Source organism: Pinus tabuliformis, chromosome 1_1 (genome assembly GCF_031772625.1).
Source record: "Pinus tabuliformis cultivar Carrire ecotype Pingquan chromosome 1_1, CPIR1, whole genome shotgun sequence".
Classification (NCBI taxonomy): Eukaryota; Viridiplantae; Streptophyta; class Pinopsida; order Pinales; family Pinaceae; genus Pinus; species Pinus tabuliformis.
In genome coordinates this window covers 479213085-479237825 of record NC_142297.1, presented here as the reverse complement: position 1 = coordinate 479237825, position 24741 = coordinate 479213085, and the positions used below count along the sequence as shown (strand labels likewise).

The 24741-nt window shown below is 37.0% G+C and overlaps 1 protein-coding gene across 1 annotated transcript in view; it reads right to left on the bottom strand.

Annotated features, from left to right (window-relative positions):
- Positions 1 to 11955: 11955 nt before the first annotated feature.
- LOC149213828 (uncharacterized) overlaps positions 11956 to 24741 on the bottom strand; it is a 59504-nt gene continuing 46718 nt past the window's right edge. The window contains exons 7-13 of the mRNA XM_089390813.1: positions 14626 to 15213; positions 13895 to 14275; positions 13564 to 13639; positions 13388 to 13451; positions 13037 to 13169; positions 12411 to 12524; positions 11956 to 12134 (exon numbers count right to left, since the gene is read on the bottom strand). Of these exons, the coding sequence (XP_089246939.1) occupies positions 12069 to 12134; positions 12411 to 12524; positions 13037 to 13169; positions 13388 to 13451; positions 13564 to 13639; positions 13895 to 14275; positions 14626 to 15213 (1422 nt within the window). The 3' untranslated portion in view covers positions 11956 to 12068. The remainder of the gene's footprint in view (positions 12135 to 12410; positions 12525 to 13036; positions 13170 to 13387; positions 13452 to 13563; positions 13640 to 13894; positions 14276 to 14625; positions 15214 to 24741) is intronic.

The window sequence follows — 24741 nt, the reverse complement described above, 5'->3', positions numbered from 1 at the left end:
ATGAGTGATGTGACTTAATTATTAATTAATTCACTAATTATTAACTCATAAATCAACTAAAGAATACATCAGTTAACTCAATGCATGGACAGTTCAGTGGAGACAAGTGTTAGAGGTGGGTGAAAGGGTGAGACTACTATCAGTTGTGACTATAGCTGTGCATAAGATTTTCACAATCATTGATTGAGATTGCCAATGAGGATTGCGCAGTGCAATCCAAGGGGAATTCAAACTTGGATCTCATCTATTCTCAACTTGGATTTCGCAGTAGAGGCAGGCAAAGAATGGAGGAGATTTGAACCCATGACCTGTTCAGATCTGAGCTAGTTTATGTGTAGCATGTGGAGATAGTACTGAGTACTTGTGAGGAGTATTGTACTATGTATTGTTATATGTTCTCTATCATTATAATATACAGATAGTTGGGGGTTTTCAGCTGTATGATTTCCCCATTACATACTGTGTTGATATGTGTGATTGATGTTTCAATGTGCGCATGCGATTGTTTTTTAATTCCACAAATTGATGATCAATGGTAGAGGAGGTTATGTATTATGCATGCATTCCGCAAACAGTGTATAATCAGGATAATCTCCGTGAATAAGTGTTATATTATTCAAATTTCTACAACTTGCAACCATGCACTATGCCTCTGTCGAACCGAGTGCAACCAATCATTGTTTCCTATTGTACCAAGAAATTGTCATTGACCCCAATACTCAATATACTTCCTGATGTGCTCTCCCGGTCGGATGGACTCCTTGCCCAATCTGCATCGGTGAAGCCTTGAAGCTCCACTCCCTCTTTCAGTTTGTACCATAATCCATACTAAGAAGTTCCCTTGAGGTATCTCAATACATGCTTTGTCACCTTCCAATATAGCTTGGTAGGCCTAACCATCACTTGTCTAAGTTTGTTAACTCCATAGCATAAATCCAGTCGTGTGTTCACCAAGTACATGAGTGAACCTAGAAGATGCATGTAAGCAATAGCTTCCACTACTTCACCTGAAGTAGCATCCTCCTTCCTCCAGTTACCCGCTAGAGGAGTCTCCGTAGATTTTCTGCTCTCCATGCAAAATCTCTTAAGTATCTCATTGGCATACTTGCCTTGAGACACAAAGAAATCCCCATCTCCCTGCCATACCTCCATGCCAAGAAAGTAATGCATGAGCCCCATGTCCTTCATCTCAAACTCTCTTGCAATAATTGATCTGTTGATCATCAGTTGTCAGTATGAGATTATCAACATAAAGTACAATGATCAATAGTTTACCTTCCAGCACTATGTGGTATAGGTTTTCATCCACGTCACTCTTCATGAAGCCAAACTCGGTGAAGTAGCTATCTATTATGGTGTACCAAGCACGAGGTGCTTGCTTCAGCCCATAAAACACTCTCTTGAGCTAGCACACATATGACTCACGATCGAAGGTTTCAAAACCTTCAAGCTGCTCTATGTACACCTCTTCCTCAATTGTGCCATTAAGGAAGGTTTTCTTTACATCCATATGATGTATGTTCCACCCCATCTATGTTGATAGTGACAATATAGATATGATTGACGAGTACCTTGCAACAGGAGCAAAGGTCTCATCATATTTAATCCCCTCTACCTATGAAAAGCCCGGGCCACAAATCTAGTCTTATGCTTCTCCACACTACCATATGCAGCTTTCTTTACCTTGTAAAGCCATCGGGAGCTCACCATGGACTCATCCTCCAGTCTCATGACCACATCCCAAACACTGTTATGAACTATAGGGTCATACTCCTCCACCATGGGATCAACCCAAATCGGCTGTTGCACTGTCTGCTTAGAGGAAGATGGATCAGTCTCAACATCCACTCATAAGATCCATGTATCCAGTGTACGTGTCAGGTGACCTCCTCTGTCTTCGCTGTGATGTGGGTGATCCCATATTCTCTCTAGCATCTGACAACGATTTATCCACCTCTCTAGTGGACTTTCTCCCATCTCTGGAAGACTTTGCCCTGAGTGGGTGTCTCCACTCTTGGATCCTCTACATGTGGCTGCTCCACATCAATCTGAGGCTCCTCAACCTTAAGAGATAAAATTTCTTCAACTGCATGTAGTTGAAGCTCCCTCTCAAGGTAAACTCACATGGCCTTCTCCTCATCAAATTTGACATCCATGAGAAACATTGTCATCATGTTGGTTGGAAAGTACACTTGATAGTTGTGAGGTGTATCATTGTACCCAAAAATTATCCCCAACTTTGTTGTTGGCTCAAGCTTAATTCGTGCATCTTTGGTCACATGGAAATATACTGATGACCCAAAAATCTTGAAGTGACCAACATTTTGCCTCTTTTTCGAATAATCCTCCTTTGGTGTCTTCAACCCAAGTATCTGATGCGGGCTATGGTTTTGAACATAAATATATGTGTTGCATGACTCATCCCACAAGTGTAATGGGAGACCCTAATCATGCAACATTGCCCTCACTGCCCCTACTATGCTTTTATTCTTCCTCTTGGCCACCCCATTCTGTTGAGGGTTATGGGGTGTCATCAACTCCCATGTTATCCCTTCCGCTGCACAGAAGTTCTTAAACTAATTTGAGACATACTCACCACCATTATCACTTCATAGATCTTTAACCTTCTTTCCCGACTCTTTCTCCACCAATGCTTTAAACTCACAAAAATTTGTGAAGGTTTTATCCTTTTTTTGCATGAAAAATATTGAACATTTTCGAGAAAATTCATCAACAAATATAACATAATACCTGTGTTTGGCCATGGATGTTTTCCACACACATCTGAATGGGCTCACTACAGAATAGCCATTGCCAGACTGTCTCTATCGTGAAAGGAATCCTTGGTGTATTTTCCTAAAGTACACCCCTTGCATGTATCAAATTTCTCTAGTGTACCTTTGGGAAAACCGATGGAGATCTGCCACATCATCTTCAAAACCCAAGTGGCCTAATTTCCTATGCCACAACTCGCCAATGTCTCGGCTCTACACCATATCTAATTTCATGCTCAAAGCAACACAATCCTCTACCTCCATCTTATAGAGATTCTTCACCTAAATCCCTATCTTCTTTACCTGACCTGTGGCTATGTGTCTAAGGAACACCCTTCCTTTCGAGAAGATCACATAATAGCCTCTATCCTCAAGCATGGAAACGAATACCAAGTTCTTCTTCAGCCCAAGTACATACATAAAATTCTTCAAGGTGAGTGGAACCCCATGCTCCCTCTGAAAAGTAACCGTGCCCAATCCAGTAGCACGATACCTCCCATTTCCACCATCTTGATATTCATCTGGAGATCTTTCTCCTCCAAGTCACTGAATAACTCCTTGTCGCCAGTCAGGTGGAATAAAGCTCCATTGTCTAAGTACCATACACTTCCCATAATTGATGACACCATGCATGCAATGAGGGAAAATTCCAATTCGAATTGAGAGGCCAAAGCCTCACCCACCGCTCCACCTGAGGACTTCTTGATGGACAAGTTGTAGCAAAATGGCCAAACTCATGAAAATGAAAGCATTTCACTTTCGTCATGTCTTTCTTCTTACCTCCACGACAAGAATTTGATTTGGAATGGGAATCTTTCCCTTTCCCCTTCTCTGCCTTAATCGCTAAGGCACAATTCTCTTCATCATGAGTCTTTGATGAAGAGCCATCTCTGGCGTTCCTCCTGATCTCCTCTTGCATCAAATCTGACCACAGTCGTTCCCAATCTGGCAGCTTCTCCCAATCATTGTCAGAGTCATGTGAACTATGCCAACTCTTTGGGAGTCATATAAGAGAAGAACTCACCATATCATCCTCAACAACCATGATTCCAACACTTCCAAGTTCATCACGACACTGAGTGAACTTGGTCAAGTATTTTGGAATCGTCTTGCCTTTCTCCATTTTGATTTTTTGAATTTTGTCCTTCAGTGCCAATTTCCTTTGGTCACTATTGTTTTGACCATAGCATATTCAATGGTTTCCACATAGCATATAGAGATTCCTTGCCATGGAGACTAGAGACAATGTGTTCTCGAACTCTCTCAAGGATTATCCGCCTCGCCTTCACCACACACTTGTTCCATTCAACCAAATAATTTGCATATGATGTTGTTAGCTTAGGAATTTCTTAATCAATAAATTCCTTCAAGCCATTATCCTCTAGCACAACCTCCATTATGTCCCTCCAGGCTATATAATTCAAGTTGTCTTCCAAGGCATACTCGAGCAGCAAACCGGAGAATGCCATTTGTTGATCTTGAAGTATGTATTGAAAAGTCAAATTTCACCTGTAACCCAAAACTCAAAACTTCGAAATCTCTTCTAGTATATTGAATTCAACCTTGATACCATGTATAAAATCCTATAGATTCACAAGATCATGCAGTGTACTAAAGCATAGAACAAGAATCTACTTCGACTTTCAACCAGTGGAAGCCAATAGATTGATGAAACAATATGAAAAAAAAAAGATAAATAATTGGGACATAACACAAGATTTATATGGCGAAATCTGCTGCACAAAGCCCCACTATTTGCATTGCATATATCAAAAATATGAGTGAAGATACAAAGCTTGTTCTCACTAAAACAATTCTGCACAAGTATGCTCAACTCTCTCAGCTCACAAGAAAGCTCTTGGCCAATACCAATTTTGTAGCTCTCCAAGCCCCTATTCCCCCTCCCAATTCCTAGGATGAATAACCCATATTTAAAGGGAATTCATCCTTCCAAAACCGCGCAATCCAAACATAGGTCCTTCTCTGATTGCATGCATGATATTTACAACTCAGTAAATCATACAAATGATAGTACACTGCCCCTGAACTCTAGTCTCAACTGGGTCTTTCTCATAACTGAAATGCATGAGTCTCTCATGAGGGAATCTTTAGTTAACTAGAGTAACACTTGTGGATGCACCAGTGCATAAACTGACTGTTAGTCTTCTATTAGTTCCAAAAATAGTTAGAACTAATTTAACTGACCATAACTCAGTAAACTGATTTAATCTAATTACAACTCAATATAAACTCATACTGGACCGCTAAAATTTAGGGAGAACATATACATGACTACATAAAGACTTCCAACTCGAAATTCCTAAGCTAATTAAACTTAATTAACTGTTTACAAGTTTCTATGAGAATATAATTTAATTTTAATTCTCAGTTTAATTCAAGGACAAATTAAACTGGAATTTCTTGTTGCCATTTCTCAACATTTCAGGCATCCATATTGTACTCAAAATTTCACTATTGGACCAGTTTTCCCAAGTTGGGTTTTTTCGGGGACTTTTGTCCAAAAAAGTTGTCTCATATTTTATATGTGTGTCCTAGCATTTTTCAGTTTCCAGCATATTATTTTTCTGCAGTATTTTATTTGTGAAGGTTGCAGTGCGTTTATTTTAGTATTTTCTGTAGCAGATAAATTGTTAAATTGATTAACAATTAGGAGAAATAATGCTAGTTGTTGCAATAGGATTCCACATTGGAATTTTCACAATCAACTCATGCACAACTCTACTTATTTCCCACAAACTTGAATTCACTGACTTAACTATGTGACTTTGCCATGTCACTCCTGCTAACTGCAACTCAAGTCATCCTGCTGATGTGGAAATTCGAATTTCTCCATTTGACTAAGGTATAAGTCAAATGAATCATTTTCTTGCTACAATTTAACATTTTCTTGTAATTTTGAAAAATCATCATTTATTTCTAGATTTGGTCATGAATGTGAAGGAATATCTGCTAATTAATCACTCAAATATTTGTTATTATAAATCAATTTAACAGTCATTAAAAACACAAGAACTATTTTTATTCTAGAGTGGCTTATTACTTATTATTTTCAGTCTTTGAATAGATCATGCATAGCATTAAATAATATTGATTATCATAAATACTTTTGTAACTTGATATTAATCATAAACCACATGTTAAAATCCCCATTGTTTTTTAAAACCATTGCACCTGTTTGATAGCAATCACTTTCTCTATACTAAGTTAGGACAACCTTTTATTTATTTTCTGCATTGTTACAAATGGCCGCATTTAGATTTGGTTTTCATTTCAAACAAAAGTCTCCTTATGCAAGAGCAAGATTTTGGTGGCCTAGCTAAGCCCACATTTCAGCCAATATAATAGATTGCCTTCTTCAAGCAACTGAAATTAGCCAACTATTTCATTTTTCCTGTTAATACCAACAAACAATACTGTACACCAACATGTAAAATCTAGATCTAGAGATAGTTTATGCATTTAGGTTAGTTTATATTAGTTTAGGTATTTAGTTTAGGTTAGTTTTAGGTAGAGGAAACTAGGCCACAAACTAATCGAAATTACCACACCAAACATAAAAGGATCTAATTGGGACCCTGCCTAGGTGATTTCCTTAATGCTAGACATGGTCAATTTTTTCCATCAACACCATCATATATTTAACTTTTACAACCTAATGAATTATATATAAAAAATAATCATGTAGGAAAACTTTTCAAAAATAAAATACATATCGCGCACCAAAGGGAATTAAGTCTTGATCTTAGGTTCATTGATCCTTGGGCTTCTTGATGTTATCTATGTACATGGGTGGATAATTTTGTGTCCCAATCAAACATTTATAGCTCATCGGTTGACCTTCGAGCATAATCCTTGCATACTCTTCTTCCCCATGGACCCTCGAGCTATAATGGGACTATAAGGTAGAGGAAGAACACTAGCAAGTGGAGGAGAGCACTCTAGCTGAATAGTTCCCACTTTAATGACCTCCATTGCACCAAAATCACTATAGGACTCAATATTCACTATCCCAATATATCATTATGAAATTCATCAAACAATAGGGAAAAAAGTAGTTCCTCTCCCATAACTTTCTCATTCTTGTATAGGAGGCTTCATAGGTGACACATGTCACTTCATGAAAAGATAACTAGTTTTATTAAACAAATAACTTGATTATTCAACTGTACATGTATCAAACTCTCAACAAGGCTCTACTAAAAATATTTTACTTCATTTCTGATTAAAAACCATATTTTCCCTCACCCCAACATGATTCCCTACTTCTTCTCCTAGTTGTCTCTTGGCCCCCCTTTTATACTCCTTATGTTGTGTTCATTATCGAAGTCAACTGGTAGGTCTCATATTTCGTCCCCCAAATACACCCTAGTTTATCTCAAGTTGAACTCTTGGACGAAGATCTTTGTGTTATGCTCTTTCCACATGAAGTTTTCTCATGAAACTAAATTTCTCTATTTTTATGTTATTATTCTTTAATTTCATACACTACCCTCTTTTCTTAATGATATTAAAGTATCCTTGAAATAATATGTCTAATTAACTCTATGTCCCCTTCCCCTTTTTACTATCAAAACACTTATATAATTTGTAGTTATTTAATGCATATTATCTACCTTAAATTTTCCAAATGTGGGAAGGGTAGAGTTACTTAATTGGACCAATTATTATAATTCTTCCTATTCATCCTTTATCCCAATTTTTTTTCTTGTTTTAGATAATTTGATTATAATATCTCACTTACTACATGGTGTTAATTATTTCTCATCATTGTATGATTATCATATCTTAATTATCTTTCAGTTTTTTCTTTTTAATGCCAAGGATGTCATGTTGGTCATGCACTTCAATAATTCAACTTAGACATTCCAAGGGTGCCATGTCACTTACCCTTTAGGAATCTTGTGACTACGAAGAAAAAAATTAGGTGCAATGACAGAGACCATTGTCCTCTCCTGTGTCACCCTATATTGTGAGACTAATGGTTTTGGGTATTAAGGAATCCACTTTGATGTACGACACCCAATGAATCCTTGTGAGCAATTGAGTATGGGGTCCACCCTCATGGCATCGTGATCTTCAAGGTGAAGGTATCCCAACACCTTCTAGTTGAATTCACAATGGGAGTGTGAGCGGGTGAAATCAGGGACGTTGTCCCACCCCTCCCATGAAGTTCCATTTATCTGTACAACACCATAACCCATGAAGTTCCATTTATCTGTACAACCCCATAACCCATGTGTGATTCATTTAGTCAAAAAGCTAACTTATGTTTGTAGTCACCATCATGTCATTAGTAATCATAGCAAAATATTATTTTGGACTTTAAATTTTAGCATTGATAGCATGCAATCAATCAAACCAGAGGTCATTGACTCATCACATATAGGTGCATCCAAGTGGTATCCTGCCACACTCAATAATCATTAGTAATATTTGTTCATAATGTTAGTCATTGATATAATTGCGTACACTAAATTATTATCATGACATAGTCATCAACATAATCTCTAACTTCAAGTAGGAAACTACTCCTTAGAATAAGTAAACAAGATATCATAATGAATTCATCATAGTCATTATCATCATAACATCAAACTAGCATATCACAATTATTATAACATCCACTAATAGTGAAATTTAAATAACCAGATCCTCGACTTAAGGTCCTCAAAGAATAATGTATGAGCCTTGAGGTTATATCAAGACTAATATAATTTCAATGTCAATCAACTAGAGAAAGTCACTATAGAAAATATGGATTTATTTCCTCAAGAAGAAATCTAAAGTCTTTAACAAATTCAAAAAATTTAAGGCTCTTGTGATAATTTTGTAGAGAAGAAAATTAAGGTGATGAGGATAGATAATGGTGGAGAATTATGGTGGAAAGAATTCAAATAATTCTATAAGAAGTGTGATAGAACAAGGCATAAGACTATCCAATACACACCTCAACAGAATGGAGTTGTAGAAAGAATTAATAGGATGTTGATGAAAAAAGCAGAGAGCATGCTAAGTGGTATTGGGTTAGGCCAATAATTCTAGGCAGAGGCAATGGAAATTACATGTTACATGATAAATATATCAACATATTTAGCATTGGATGATAAGACTCCACATGAGGTTATATGAACTAATAACAAACCTCTCTTAAACATCTCAGTGTATTTGGTTGTGATGTTTATGTACATGTTCCAAAGCAAAATAGAAGTAAGCTAGATAAGAAAGTTGAAAAGTGTATCTTTATTTGATTCAAAGATGACATGAAAGGTTATAAGCTTTGGAGCCTAGAAACTAAGAAGGTAGAGTATAGTTGAGATGTAGTATTTAGAGAAGTGAAAATATTGTCAAACAAGAAGTCCTACTAAGGGAAAAGGAACTAGAAAATATGGAGTTTGAATTAAAGGAAGATGAATCAAACTCAAAAGAACGACAATAATAATAAGAAGATCCACACACTCTGATGTTGAAGATTTCAATTCAAGAAACAAGATAACTAGAAAGGTATGTTCCACCTAATTTCCATTCAATTTTTTTATTATTATTATTATTGATGATGATCCTAGAATTATTAGAGAGGCAATGGATTTAAAAAATGGCAAACGATTGAAAAAAACCATGGTTGAATAAATGGCATTCTTGAAGAAGAATGAGGCTTGGGATCTAGTAGAGTTGTCAGACCACAAGAAACCTCCTTCGCAACAAATGAATTTTTAAGAAGAATTTGAATGTAGAAGGCAGATTGGAGAAATACATAGCTTAGTTAGTAGAGAAAGGTTATTCCTAAGTTGAGGGAATTAAATTTGGTGAAATTTTTTCTCCTATTGCCAAGTTAGCTTCTATCAGATTTCATTTCTATGTTGTTATTGCCTTTTATTTTGATGGATGTAAAAACAACATCCCTACATGAGGATTTGGAAGAAGAAATTTTGTATGAAGCAACCAGAAGCATTTGCAATGAAGAGAAATAAAGAGTTGGTGTGCAAGTTAAAACTGCCCCTCTATGGGTTAAAGCAATCACCAAAGATGTATAAAGAAATTGATACTTATATATTAGTACTTGGCTTCACAAGGAGCAAAGTGGATCATTATGTATTTTTCAAATTATTTGGTAATCATCTTATTTATTTGGGCTTATATGTGGATTTTCTATTGTTGATTTAAAATGACAAGGAAATCATCCACGAAGTGAAAACTTAGTTGTCCTCTAGATTTGACATTAAGGATATTTGTGCTGCAAATTTCATTTTGGACATGGAAATTAGAAGAAATCAAACAAACAAGTAACTCTAGTTAAATCAAAGGAAGTATCTCCAAGCAATATTGCAACAGTTTAATATATAGAAATGTAAACCGATAAAGGTGCCTATTTTTGTAGGTATAAAGTTATCTCTACATGATGTCCCAAGATACACGAAAAGGAAGAGGACATTTCTCGTGTTCCATATGCCAATGAAGTTGGAAGTTTGATGTGTGGAATGGTTTGTACTAGTCCAAAGATTGGTGGGAGCATTGAGCACATATATGTCAAAAATAGGGAATGAACATTGGACAACAGTAAAAAAAGGTTTTCAAGTATTTATGTGACAATATTAGCTATGGGTTTTGCTACCAAAGAATACCGAAATTGGGTATAGTGTTGGATGTACATGGCTTCCTTGATGTGGATAGGGCTAGAGATCTGGATCGTAGATGATCTACAAGTGGCTATGTGTTTAAACTCTTTGGAAGAACTATCAGTTGGATAGACAAGAAACAATCTATAGAACTTAACTACATAAGTTGAATACATGACAACCACTCATGCAAGCAAGGAAGCAATATGGTTATAAAGATTGTGTTCAAGTATTAAGTTAGTACAACCAATTTTAAGGATAGATTATGACAGACAAATTGAAATATTCTTAGAAAAGAACCCAGTGCATCATTCTAAGACAACATGCTAATGCTCAATATCACTTTGTGAAAGATATGATCGAAGAAGAAAAAAGTGTTGTTGGTGAAGACTAACACTTTGAATTTTTACAGATTCATTAACAAACTTTGTGGGCACTAGAAAGTTCTATTGATGTAGAAAATAATGGGCATTATTTTACCAATTCCATTGGTAAAATAAGATCAGTTGGTAGAAGAATTGTATTAAAGACAAGGGAAAGAAATCTCTTAATTTTGAGAATTATATTAAAGTATTAAAGATATGGGAAAAAATATGTTAATTTTTTCAATTATTGTTGTTTATTGTGTAAGACTTTCTTTCACCAATTTCATTGGTAAAGTAAGATAAATAGACATATTTTTTGAGAACCCAACAAGTAATAGGATTTCACTATAGATCCAAAATGTTTTCCATGTTTCTTGTAGGATTCAAAATTCTATGATTGAGATGTAAATTTTTATTAACCCAATACACACTCAAGTAGTAAGATTTCTATGTGCATTAAAAAACCTTTCCATGTTCTATATAGGATTCAAAATTCTCCAAAATTCAATGATCAAGATGTAAATATTTATGAACCCATAATCAAGTAATAAGATTTTCATGCACATAAAAATGAAATAAAATAAAAGCAAAAACTTAAAAATTTCGGTTCCATATTCTATATAATGTGGGATCCAAAATTTTATAGTTGGAATGTAAATTTGTATGAGTCTAATACAAAACTAGGTAATGATTGATTTCCATATAAATTAAAAAAAAAAAAATCGGGTAAAATCCAAAATGCTAATTCCATGGTTAAAACATAAACTTGACTTGACTTTAAACATACATACCAAATATGTAAAGGGAGAAGAATACTACTCTATAATAAATTAGAACATAAAACTTATATCTATGGGAAAAACTTCCGCTCAATTCAAATACATCTCAATATACTAAAGGACACTGAGTATACAAATATTGACTCTATTAATCTCTATATATGATTCATTGTTCATGTAACACATTTATTACAGATTTAATACTATATGCCTATATTGAAGACTGCACACTTGGACATTTTGCCAGTGTATCAGTCATCTCCAGTCCTCTCCCTGAAAAAATACATTTATTATTCATAAGCACCTGTTTTTAGTTTAGCACCTTAAGAAGCCCTTTAAATCTTTTGCTAAGTAATATTTTTTGAACCTAAAAATATTGAAATCTATGTCGATATATTGGATATAAATTCGATAATAATTGGGATGACAATTGTGTGACACTGTCGAAGTCACAAAGAATAATTCCTCGTTCATCTGTTGTAATATCAGTTCCAGCAGCAACTTCAAGCACTTTGGCTAGTCAATCCATGGTGCACCGACCACTTTGGCCATGAATGCATATTTGTCCGCCTGTTCGTCAATCTGCAGTTGTAAAAAGTGTTATATTCAGTATGAAACGGACATTTCTGCAACGTACAATATGCATGCACAGACTAAGTCGAGTTCTAATCCTTGTCCAGAACACAATGTGATCGTCAGGTGTAGAATAGAAAATAAGCTTTGAAAATCGGAACTTTACAAACAATTAGACACACTCAGCTAGCTGTCTAAAGATTTTATTTCTTACAAGAATATCAGCGAAATCACTGGAAAACTGCATATAAAGAGAAAACATATTAGGGAAAAATAATATCTCACCACTTTTTGGGTTGGCTTTCCTGTACCATGGCCAGATTTGGTATCAATTCGGCCAATAATGGGGTTGGTCTGTGGGCTATTCTCCAGGCTTTTACATAGAACATATTGCATCGTCTATATACAAAAGAAGTTCAAAATCGATATAAACAAATTAGCAATGATTTTAGAATAAATTATCGATAAACGATATAAACAAATTAGCAATGATTTTAAAATAAATTATCGATATAAACAAATCAGCAATGAATTTAAACTAAATTATAATAAATCACAGAGTTTTTTCTATTTAGTTCACTGTTCACAGATGTATTCATTTGAAGGGTCACTTCTTGTCAGCTCAACCACAGAGCTTGATTATGAAACTTCTTAGTAACAAAAGTGCTGTAACTACGAAGCTCTAAAAAAAACTCAAACAATTGAACTAACCCTCAAAGCTAATAAAACTCACATTAAGTCTATTTGTGAAAATAAAGGCGTAAAAGAGCAACCAATGATTTATGCATCCATAGTTGCCTATAAACTTCAACATTCAAATGTCAAATATTTGTTAACTATAAACTTCAACATTCAAATGTCAAATATTTGTTAACATTTAATGCAGAGACAGAACCATATGAAGTACTCACTGCTAGGAGTTTCAAAGAGTGGAGTGGCACAACACGGTCATCATGATCTGCTGTCAATAACATTGTAGCAGGATACTGTAAATTCTGTCCGAGTTTGTCCCGTGGTCTCTTTACATTATGCAATGGTGAGTATCTGTAGCAATGAAGAATGTGTTATACGAACAGTTGATCATGTCTTTGGCAAAAAGAGGGAACTTCATATAACCTAACGTAGCACATTTTGATAGAGTGAATAGAAAAGGAACAAGCAATTTATCTTCATTTCAGATTACTAACAGTTTGAAAATTATTTAAATTTTAGACACTCTGTTACGTATTACTTTGAGAGACAGGGTCCATTTGTCTTCTTACTTAATCAGCCAATGAAATTCTTCTTCCTTATCTGAAGAACCATAATCAACAGTACATGCATGGCCTGTAGATTTCAGCACAACTTCCATCATCAGTTGCCCTGCAGGTGCCTACATCTAGAGATTGCCCTAACCAGAGGGAGATAAGTGGTTGAATATTATCATAGTAAAACTTACCAATAGTAAACTTATGAAAACGCAACATGTCCATGACACCCACATCAGCCAGTGTGCAACCAAATAGGTCAGGTCTCTGTTTAAATGCAGAACTAACAATCAAAAGCTCTTTTCACCGAAAAATGATCTGCTAAATCCTCTACATATTTCTTTTTTGATGAGTTTTGCAAAAAACAATAGAGTCATAAGCATTTTCTTCGGGAGAATATAAACAACTTTTTCGATCGGATTCTACTTTGAAACGAAAGGAGAGGAAGGATTGAAGCAAGCAACTGGTTTATACATGACCTTTATTTAACCATGCATCTTATTATCCAATATATGGAGATACCTGATTTGTGCAAGCTGCAACCAGAAGTCCACCATTACTGCATCCTTCAATACATAACTTTTTAGGTTGTGTATACCCCTCTGACACAAGGAACTCGGCGGCAGATATGAAATCATCAAAGCAATTTTGTTTTTTAGCAAGAGAACCTGCTTTATGCCATTCTTCTCCGTATTCACCGCCACCACGAATATTTGCAATTGCAAAAACTGCCCCTAGATGTCTTGAAATGACAACGCGAGCAATGTTGAAGTCTGGGGTAACGCTATAGTTAAAGCCCCCATAACCATATAGTAGAGCAGGATGAGAACCATCAAGAGCAATGTCTTTCTTGGATACAATGAACATTGGTATCTGAGTTCGATCTTTGCTGGTTATGAAAACCTGACATTGACATATCAGTAACAATATTATATTAGAAATCAGTCACATCAGTAGTCAATCCAGATGTACTGAATAATATTGCCCATTGGCATTAAGTATTCCAATTGAATAATACCATCATTATCATTTCAACTGAGTGAGGAGAATAGAAACATATATCTTGTAGCAGAGAAATAATTTGAAATTTTTTATTTATTGGAATGCACTTTTAGTAAAGTAAATTCTAATGTGAAACGCCTTTGATTTTACAATCAGATTACTTGTTCAAAACATTCAATAGACAAGATTTTCTGCCTAAAGATAGCCAGGCAAAAATTTGTAGAAGCAAAAAATAGTAAAAAATCCTTTACCTGTTTAGCTTCAAACTCTGTCTGATCAAAGCCTGGGATAACAGTCTCTCTAAAAACTACTAACTCTGGTTTTTCGACATCTAGGTTGCATCGATAGATAATTGCAGGGGTAAGGAAGCTTGTAAAACCAATAAATACCTCCTTGTCTTTACGCCTTCCTGATATTCTATCAACTGACCCAATATCTATTGGCAAATTATGAAGCAAATTTCCTGATTGCAAGTCTCGTATTTGCAAAACAGACTTGACATCGCTTAAATAGCTTAATAAAAGTTTATTTCCATTGACACAACAAGCTGATTCAAGCACGTCCTTGTCAGATTCTCCGATAACGTCACCCCAAGCTTCTGGCTGCATAAGGTCTACACGAACCAATTTAAACCTAGGGGCATTTTTATTTGTTCGAAAAGTGAACAAAGCACCATCATTTGCAACAAGATCATACTGTGCTTCAAAGTTGTCAACAAGTTTTTGGAGAGGAAGCATCTCTCGGCTGCCTTTGAAACCTTCCAGACCTTGAGGAAGAGCGTCAAGATCACAGTAAAAGAGCCTCGTTCCAAAGGCTTCTCGAATAAATAAAAGAACATACTGCCACAAAGAAAACACTTAACTGTATAAGACCAGATGAAAAACCTGCCATGGCACTATAGATGTTTCATAAAAAAAAAATTATCATTTTGTTCTTCTCGAACATATAATTATAGACGTTTCTTACAAGAAAATCAACATTCTGTTTTAGTGTTTTAAAACCAGATGGCATAAAACAAAAATTCAACACAAATGTTTGACATGCTATATTTTTCAAATAAGATAAATCGACCAAAGCCACATAAAGTTATTTTGGCAGTCATGAGTTGTAGATGAATTGCATTGAGTGCAAAGCATATGGAATGTGCAATGGATCAAAGTATATTGTAAGGTGGATTAAAAAGCTCCATGTAGGAATATTGTTGATTATGTCCCATTATCAGCCAAATATTCTTCCTCTCAAAGTTGAAAAGTTGTTTATTAAATTTTTTATAAATTCATCAACTAATTTTAGATAGATATCCAAAATTCCAAAGTGATTTTTGGCAATAACTTTTTAAATTAGCTAAAATAATATTGAATATAAGCACTACTTACACCCACAAATTGGGGGCCAAAAAAATGGTTGTCAACAAAGTTTTGACTATTAAGGCTATACACCAAGGAAACAAAATAAAAGCGTAGAAAAGGTTGTATTTAGGTCAAAATTTGTGAAATATTAGCTACTAACCATCTATAAAAATGTCTCATTTATGTTGGGTATGTGTTATATTCTTTGCACAACTAGCTTCAGGTGTTGTTACGTTGCACCAAGTGCAACAGGCGGGTTCCAAGGGGGTGGCAGCCCCCCTATTGGGGGGTTTGCAGGGGGGCTATGATCAATCAATTTGGTGGTTAGTCTCAATGTGTAGTCTATGAAATCCAACTCTGAATTGTCCCAAGTGGATCCAAAGGGCATGCATCCAATCGAAAAACATGTAATGGGATCAGATAATAAGTCCATCACACATCACCATGAAGTGCTCAACATAGAAGGTTGTATTTGGATGTAACCCTCTCTAAAGTTTTATCCAAGTGACTTGTATATAATATATATCTTATGTAGATATCTTCTTGAATGATTGTATTCATCTCTTGTTTAGTTGGTAAAAGGTGACCACACGCACACAGGGAATATTGAAATGAAGGAAGCTAGTCTACCATAACACAAATGGAAGCAAAGAGATCTTAGACTCCAACGTACCTGTTAGAACTCCAAGAAGCTCTCCTAGGTTGTAGCTGAGAGATGCCTAGTAACATATAAATCTTCAATATCGTTCTCAGAACTATTGGAATGGATGATGGTTTGGATCAAGTCAGATGACTATTTCAACTCTGTTTTCACTCTAGACATGCATGAACACCCTCAACTTGACAAGGCTTTAGATCAATAATGCTCAATAGTTTATAGATTCAATGGATAGATGGAGAATATTGATTGTACCAGCAGATGCATACATAAACATGAATAACCTATTCAAGTGCAAGCTTAGAATAGAGGAGGAAATGTAACAACAAAAGAAGCTTATATTACTGGAATGAAAATGAGACGCTGCGAGGAACAGAGTATCCACAGTCCCCAAAAGTTGAACCTCTATTCCCTCCAACTTTCAGCCATTTATAGGTCTTTTACAATACTTCTCGAACTCTTTGAGGCTCGAGATGTCTTAATCTATCCCCTCTATATTCTAACTACTTTGATGCCATAATTAGACAAACATGAGTGAGAGGGCTCTTTTCTAACAACACAGTAATCGAATTCTGGTAATTTTGTTACGTTGTCAGGTGGCTTGCTCTTGCCAGCAACATTCCATGACCATTTCTGTTGGTTTGGTTGCATTGTGCTATTGTTTTTTCCCCTTTTCGGCTTTCTATATCCTAGCTTCTGTCCGCTCGAATCCCTCTTTTAGCATTAAATAATCATTGCATAATGCATAATGGGTAGGTTGCCACCTATTCTACAACGTAAGAGTGCATCGGGGCTTAAGATTCCTTCAAAAACAGTCGTTCTTTGTTTACACAGAGAAGGCTATAAAACACAGGAAAATCCGCAGAGAACACTGTTCACCAGATTTGAAATTTTCATAACCATGCTTCATATCCTATCGGTTTCACCTGTCATCGTTATCGCAAGTCGCTTCGGCCCTGTTCCTTTTTATTTCATTAAATAACGAAAATATGCAGAATACATAGAAAAATGCCTTTCAGCGGATCTCAAATCTTATAAAATAATGGTTATATTCTCATCGGGTTCGGTCAATCGCATCGCATATATGTATATGCATATAGCCCTGCTCCATTGTGTTTGTCGATTGCGATTCTGCGATGCAATGTGGGCCGTCGATCTGCGCGCTTGATCAATGGTCCACGTTGACTGTGTTGATCGCCATCACAAGTTCCATATAGTCTACGCTGATATCCGTCAACTGCTACCGCCGATTACGATCTACCGATCAGATCTGGACCGTTGATCGACCAGATCTGACGGCTACTGTGCATTTCATTGTTCAGACCTTTAATACTTTGTTTTTCACTGTTTTTCATGTGTTTTTGCCTCTTAATAGTGTTTTTCCGCCATTCTAAGGGCTCTTCTCATGTGATTTTTTTGATCTTTTGAATGACTTTTAAATACTTAGAGAGTTCTTGGATCCATCTGGATCAGCACCTCAGGGATAAAACGACTTATGGCCAAAGCTGAGCAAGAGGAGACGTGGACGTCGAAGCTAAAACATGGGACATTTCCGCTAAAAATAGCAGCATTGCACCTCAGGGGCTAACACTGGCTCCTTCTGGGGATGAAAGCCTCCCTGTGAGGTTTCAAGAACTGCAGACTACTGCCTTTCTAGTAACAACCAAAGAAAACTTATTCCCTAGTGTTCCATTGGGCATGGAGTTTATTTGCATGGAAAACAAAAACTGAAAAAACCTATTACAATATTACGACCTTAAAGCCTCATATGAAGTAAAGTTCCAAAAACCACCCACTGATTGGGCCATCAAAAACACCTTCCCCCTCCAAATTGTGCAGAATGAAAGTATTGTTCATGTGAACTTGAGCAATGAAAAATGGTCTCGTCCATAAGGCATAAAATTTACCATGGTTGCCCTTCTTTTCCTTCAATGCATCCCATTTGAGAACCCAATCACCAACCTGAAAACTGCCCATTTTTGCCTTCCTATCAAAGGTTTCTTTGATCTTCTTCTGATGAATTCTTTACTTCTCAACCAGTTGTTCTCTGATCTGTTGTAATTCAACCAAGTTACTCATTCTCCTCGCCATGTCGTTCTCTTCATCCTGTTCTTCTTGCAAGAATTTGGCCACAGGGAGAATCAGCTGGATAGAAAAAACAACATTAGCGCCATAAGCTAGCTTAAATGGACTACTTCCTATGGACTTCTTGTTGGTAACTCTGTCAGCCCATAGTGCAAACTTCAACTTGGAATCCCAGCTCTTTTTGTTGTCCTCCAACAGTTTTTTGATTTCCTTTTCAATTAAAGGCAATAAGAGAGGGCTAATAGGTCTTAATTTCTTCTTAAAAGGGATGGTGTTCTTCTCCACTGGAATATTATGTTGAATGATGTTGGTGTCATAGGTCTTAAGATCATTGTACTCCCAAGCAAAATTATCAGCAAATTGTTTCACCAGGGTGCAATACTCGGAATTTTTGGCAGAAGACAAGTGAGTGGACAAATTTATGTACTTTGGATGGGCTGGACTCCCTACATTATGTCTATGAACAACATTCTCATTTCCTTTTTGATCAGGCTTATAAAGTACATCATTATGATCAAACAACTTCTCTAAGGACACCAATCCTTTGGATATATGGTTACTAGGCAACTGAACAATGTTATCCTGACAGATCTCGTCCTTTAGCTTGGACTGGTTGTATTGTTCAATGGTTTCGTTTTCTTGGTCAATGTGCATTTCAGCAAATTCATCAAAGACTTGTAAAAACCTATTAATTTCATCATCAACTTCAAAAACTTTCCAGTATTTGACATTGCCAGGCAGAGATGGTCTATATTTCACCTGAACTTCATAAGCCAATTTAGGAGGCAAAGGAGGAATAAACGTGCTAGCAGACACAACAAGAGAATCAACAAGATGGTGGTGAGCTCCAATATTGTAGCAATGATGCTGCAACTCTTGGGACTCCCTACTTTACTTTTATCAACCCGGTAGTTCGTAACAAACTTGAAAGCCACGATGCTATATGCACAAGTACTAGCTCTTACTGTAGGCTGTCACTTGATCAACTGGCACAAGTTCGCTAGAAGCTCAAGCCAAATTCTATGAGTTTCTAGAAGAAGCTTTTAACTGTGATGGAAGGAAGCTAACTCAAAAGAGGCTAGTCTACTTGCAGAAAGAAGATGAAAGCTGAAAGGAAACGCAAACACTAGCAAACCCTAGTTTTACTGACGAACATTACTTGTGCAAGAAAAGAGATGTAAACTACTGAAATGGATGCCATTGACTCTTGAAAAGGTAAAATGCATGTGTTTAAGCTACTTCTGAAGGAAAATATGGAAAAATCATCTTTTTGTATTTTTGAGCAATTTTATGCAGAATTATTATGCATGTGTTTTAGCTATTTGTGATTGTGCAGAGGTTTATTGGTGAAAGGAAATGGAGTGGGTGTTTTCAGGAGGTTCGGAAGGTGTGGAGAGGACCTAAGGAGTCCCTAGCACCCTTCTGGAGATTTCCACCGTAATCGGACTTCGAAAAATCACTCGCATGAACTTCTACAGGAGGCTACAGGGGATCTACAGGAAATTCTACAGGAAGTTCTACAGGAACAGGCCGAAAGTGGTTTTTAGAGGGTTGAAGGTGGAAAAATGGTGGGAAAGTGGAAATGAAGGATGTATAGAGATGTTAATGGGTCTAGGACCTGGTGAATGAAGCTCAGGAGTGAAGAAGATGGTTGGATTTGTTCAAAGGTGAAGGAAGCAATGTTACACAAAAATGTAGAAATTAGGGCAAGTTGGGAAAGTGTGGCGAATGAGTGAAGGAAATCTTGAGAGAGGGGATGGAGCAGGTTGTATGATGGAGGAAGGATAGGCTGAAGTGTCTTACAAGTGTTCTGCACACTTCTTTCCAAAACTAACCTAAGCAAAACTAAGAAAACAAAGTTTTATCTATTTTGACCTAATTGTGACCTAGAAACCAGAAAAGTGATGAACAGAAATTTATAGACAAGAATTTATGCAAGAAAGCGATGGAAATTGAGCAAGAATATATCTAAGCATGAAATCACAACTGATATCAACTTTTCCAACTCAAAATCTAACACTAGTAATTGCATTGGACGGCAAAAACAGTGTTTTTGTGGTAGCAAGTGTACCTTGGTCTCAATTCATGGTCCCAAGGAGGGAGAAAGGAGATCAAGGACTGCTTGGTAGCCTTTTTGTGGATCTTTTCTGTTATCAAACTATCAAATCAGCCTGAAGCAAGAACAACTATCTTAATCATCAAAAACAACCTAAGTAACAAAGCAAGATTTAACCTAAATAACAGAAATTATTCTATGAATGCAATAAAAACACAGAGGTACATAAAGGAGGTACTGGGCACTTGGGTTGGGCCCAACCCTAAGAGCTACAGTCCCTAGGAAATATCAGAATTGGTCCAAATCTAGATTCATTTTCATTGATAAAAAAAAAAAATAGTTACATTACAAAACTGTCTGCAAGAAGAAGCCCGAAAATGAGTTGATTACAAGGTTGCACTAAAGTGCAAAAATAGACTATCAAATGGCTAAACTACTAAAGCTTGAAGCCTTCCTATTTATGCAAGTGAGGACTCCCAACAGTCCTCCTAAACTTTAGGAGCTTGGCTGCCCAAAACTGCAGATAACAGCCACTTCACTAGACTTGCTCGGCTGCCCCTTGAAATCATCTTTGGTGGGCTGTTGAACTCCGAGCTATTGGTGGAGAACTCAAGGAAGGGGTCATTTAGTGCAGGAGACACCCTTCCTATAAATCCTCAGCCTTGTTTCTTCAAATTTGGCTTCCAATCTTCTCATAAATGCTTGGTCTTGATCCAAAAATGTCCAAAAATCTGCAATAAACACGTATTAGACTTTGTGGTAAAGTGACTATTCCCATTCACTCAATTAACATTAATATATTCAAAAGCATGCATAAAAATACGGAGAATGGTGGATTAAATGAGAATAATAGGCAAAATGAGCCCATATACTTACCCATTTCCGGGGCTGATCATCACCCCCCTGCTGAATGTGTTGCTCATACTCTAAGCAACTAATGCAGTTCATCATCTCTGATTACTTTGACTGCCTCTCTGACATCCCAGGCCTCTGAGGTGATTTCCTCTTCTCTGTCATGAAAACCTGCCTTTCTGTCCACTTCCTCCCATTGTTTTTGTTCCTCTTCTTCCTTAATCCCTTCTAACAGCCCTAGCAGTAGTGGAGGGTTGAACTTAAGGCCAATCCAGTTGGCCTTGAAGTTCTGCATTGATTGTTTGTATAGGGGCACTCTTCTCATAGCCTCCTTCATTCTGGTTGGGGGTGATACTCTCTTATTTTCAGACTATGGGTCAATGTATTCCATCTTCTTGTGCAAGCATGAAGACAGTTATCACCAAACAATATTTCCATATCTTCAAAGTGAGCAATGGCTTGTGCTTGCCTTTCAACATATTTAGGTGCAATGTGAGGGTTGTCTACAAGGTGCCAATGGGCATATATGAGAGTTGAGGGATCTTCTGGTTCTGCCCTTATCATGAGTGGCTCACTTAGCTCCCTGGTCATAATCTTCTGAATCTCTACTGCCCTCTTTTCCTCATGGCTTAACCAAGAAGCCATGGCCATGAGTTGTAGGTCTCCTAATGCAGTGTTTGGGTCCCATAGATTCATGTTAGGAACTGCCAAGTTGTGTAAATAGAATTCTGCTAACTTGGCCTTATCTTCAGCTGAGCTACTGTCACACAAATGCATAAACTGGTTGTAATTATGGAATGGGATGGTACCCCTTTGGGCCAATGTTTTAATTTGAAATTGTAGCCATTGGTCTTTAAGATATAATGCATAGTATTTAACAGGTTGCCTATATTGCAAGGCTTCTATTGCCCAGCTGGCCATGTAGACCATTTGGGCTTCTTTTTCTTGTAACTTCTGTTTTAAAACCTGCACTTTTTTTTGCTGCCTAAGACTCCTTTTCTTACAGTAGTTTTGTTAGCATCTCAACATCAGCTTGTGGTTCTCCCTCTTTCTGTTGTTTCTCGGTTGTTTCCTTGTCTATTGGAGGACCTTCTTGCTACTGGTGCCCTGCCAAAATGGACAGCCTGTCTCCCTTATGAACTTCCTGTAGTTGTAACTGCTTTTTCAGTAGTTCATTCTCTTCCTGTAGCTGGGCTCTTTTACTGCTTTCTATGTGCCTTACCATGGCCAACTCTCCTCTTAATTCTTTTAGCTTGTCCTCCATGTGGCCTATGTCCTCAACTCCTTTAGACTTAGCGATTTTCATCCATGTGTGTGTTCTGACCCTCTCTTTTTCCAATTTGAAGAATAAAGGTACAACAAATTTCTATGGGATGATTTTCCCACCCTCTAGCAAATTGTAATAAGAGCTTAAATTAGGCTGAGGGGTTGGTTCAAGTATTTCTTTGGCCTTGCTCTCCCCCTATGACTATTTGGTTGCCTTCTCCTCCCATTTCTCAGTTTCTTTTAACTTGGCTAGAGTTTCCTGTATAGATGTTTCAGCTTCCTGTAGAACTACCTTTGAGTCCATCAACTTAATTCTCTCTTTCCATGTGGAGGTTTTTGGGCTTCCTCTTTCATAGGTGATAGATATCTTGGAAGGAGACTCTTCCTTCTTTTTAGTGGGTGTGTCCTCAATGACAATTAGTTCCTTTGATGGTGGCTGGGGTTTGCCCACTTTGATTCTTGTGCTTTTTCTAGCTTTAAAATACATGGAGGTTTGACTTTTTCTTTTTCCTTTTTGTTTTATAGCTATGCTTAATGCAACAAGCACAATTATTGTTTCCTTTGCCAACATTTCACGGGATGTTTCTTTCTGTTGTTCTTTTCCTTCACTTCCTCTAGCCTTGTCTATGTCCACTGTTTCTGCGTGTGTCACTGATATCTCAGGGCGTGTCTTTTCTTTTTCTTGCTGGGTCCCTACCTTGGCTGTGGCAGTCTTCTTTCGGGCTTTCTTGGCCTTTTTCTTCCCAACCTTTGTCATCTTTCCCTTCTCTGTTTTTGATGTTGTCTCATTTTCTGCCTTAGGCTCAGTAGTCTTGTCAAATTCCTCTTTTTCCTCCTCTTCTTCCTTTGTTTTGCCCTCTACTTGAATGTCTTGTGCTCCCTCATCATTGTTCTTCTTAATTTCTTTAGTTTTCTCCTCCTCATCATTGCTAGATGGGCTAATGTCCTCAGTCAAAGTTCCGATGTCATCATTCCTGGACATATTTCTGAAGATTTCCCAAGCTATGGGGATAGCATAGGTGTGTAAGGCATCTTCCACCAACAATTTGATGAGCCCATTGTGGGCCAACTGATCTGGGACTTCTGCATTTAGCTTTGTACCACATTCAATTAAAGACTGAAGGAGGAAATATGGGATGCTCAGTTTTCTAGCTGGAGGCAAGTCCATCCCATACCTCAATTCATGTAACAACCTAAAATGATAACCATAAATGATGTTGAACCTCCCTTTACATGTGATATACTTCATTATTTGGTAACTGAATTCACTCCAAAGAGGAGGCAAGCTTGTCCTTCTGACCCCGTTTTTATCTTCTATAGGATGCTCCTCAGGCTGAAAAATGTCTTCGTAGCAACTTGTCCCAATGATTTCTCCTCCTTGCTCCAAGGGAGCCCCAGTGGGAGACCGGTGATTCTACTGATGAAATCAGGTGTAAGTTCTAGGGTCAAACCCCTAAAACTAACTGTGGCATGTGTCTTCGAATGTGGTCTTAGGGACATCAAAAATTCTTCAGTCACCTCCTCATCATATCCCTGAATTTTGTCAAAGAAGGATATCCAGTTTGCCCTGGTGAAGAGGGCCACCACCTCAGGGTGCTCATGTAATTTGCTAGAGTTTAAAGGTTCTTTTCTCATGAATCCCCCTGGCATGATGTTGAGTGCTTCTTTTTTTTGTGTTTTAACCAAAGAAAAAAATATGCTCAGGTGAGAAAAATAGTCAACACTGAAACAAAGGATAGCTGAATTCTATCTTTTTCTGAGATCAAAGAAGGAATTTCCCATGTGCTTCTCCTTATAACATAAAATTGAAATAATCCCCCTATTTTAAACTGTTGTCATCCTGAATTTGACTTTCTATTTCTGAAAAAGAAATTTTTTTTTACAAAACAGAGGATAAGGACACAGGTTCTTTCAGCAAGTAGATAGATATGCAAATTCATTTTTTTTTCACACACACAGGCTGGCCTCTACTGTTGCATGCATCTTCCTTACAGTAGAAGTTGAAAAAGGATGAGGAGATTTTGGATGCAGAGAAGAAAACAGAAAACTGTGTAGACTCAGGGAAAATGCACAAGCTGACTTTCACTTTTTCAATGTACAG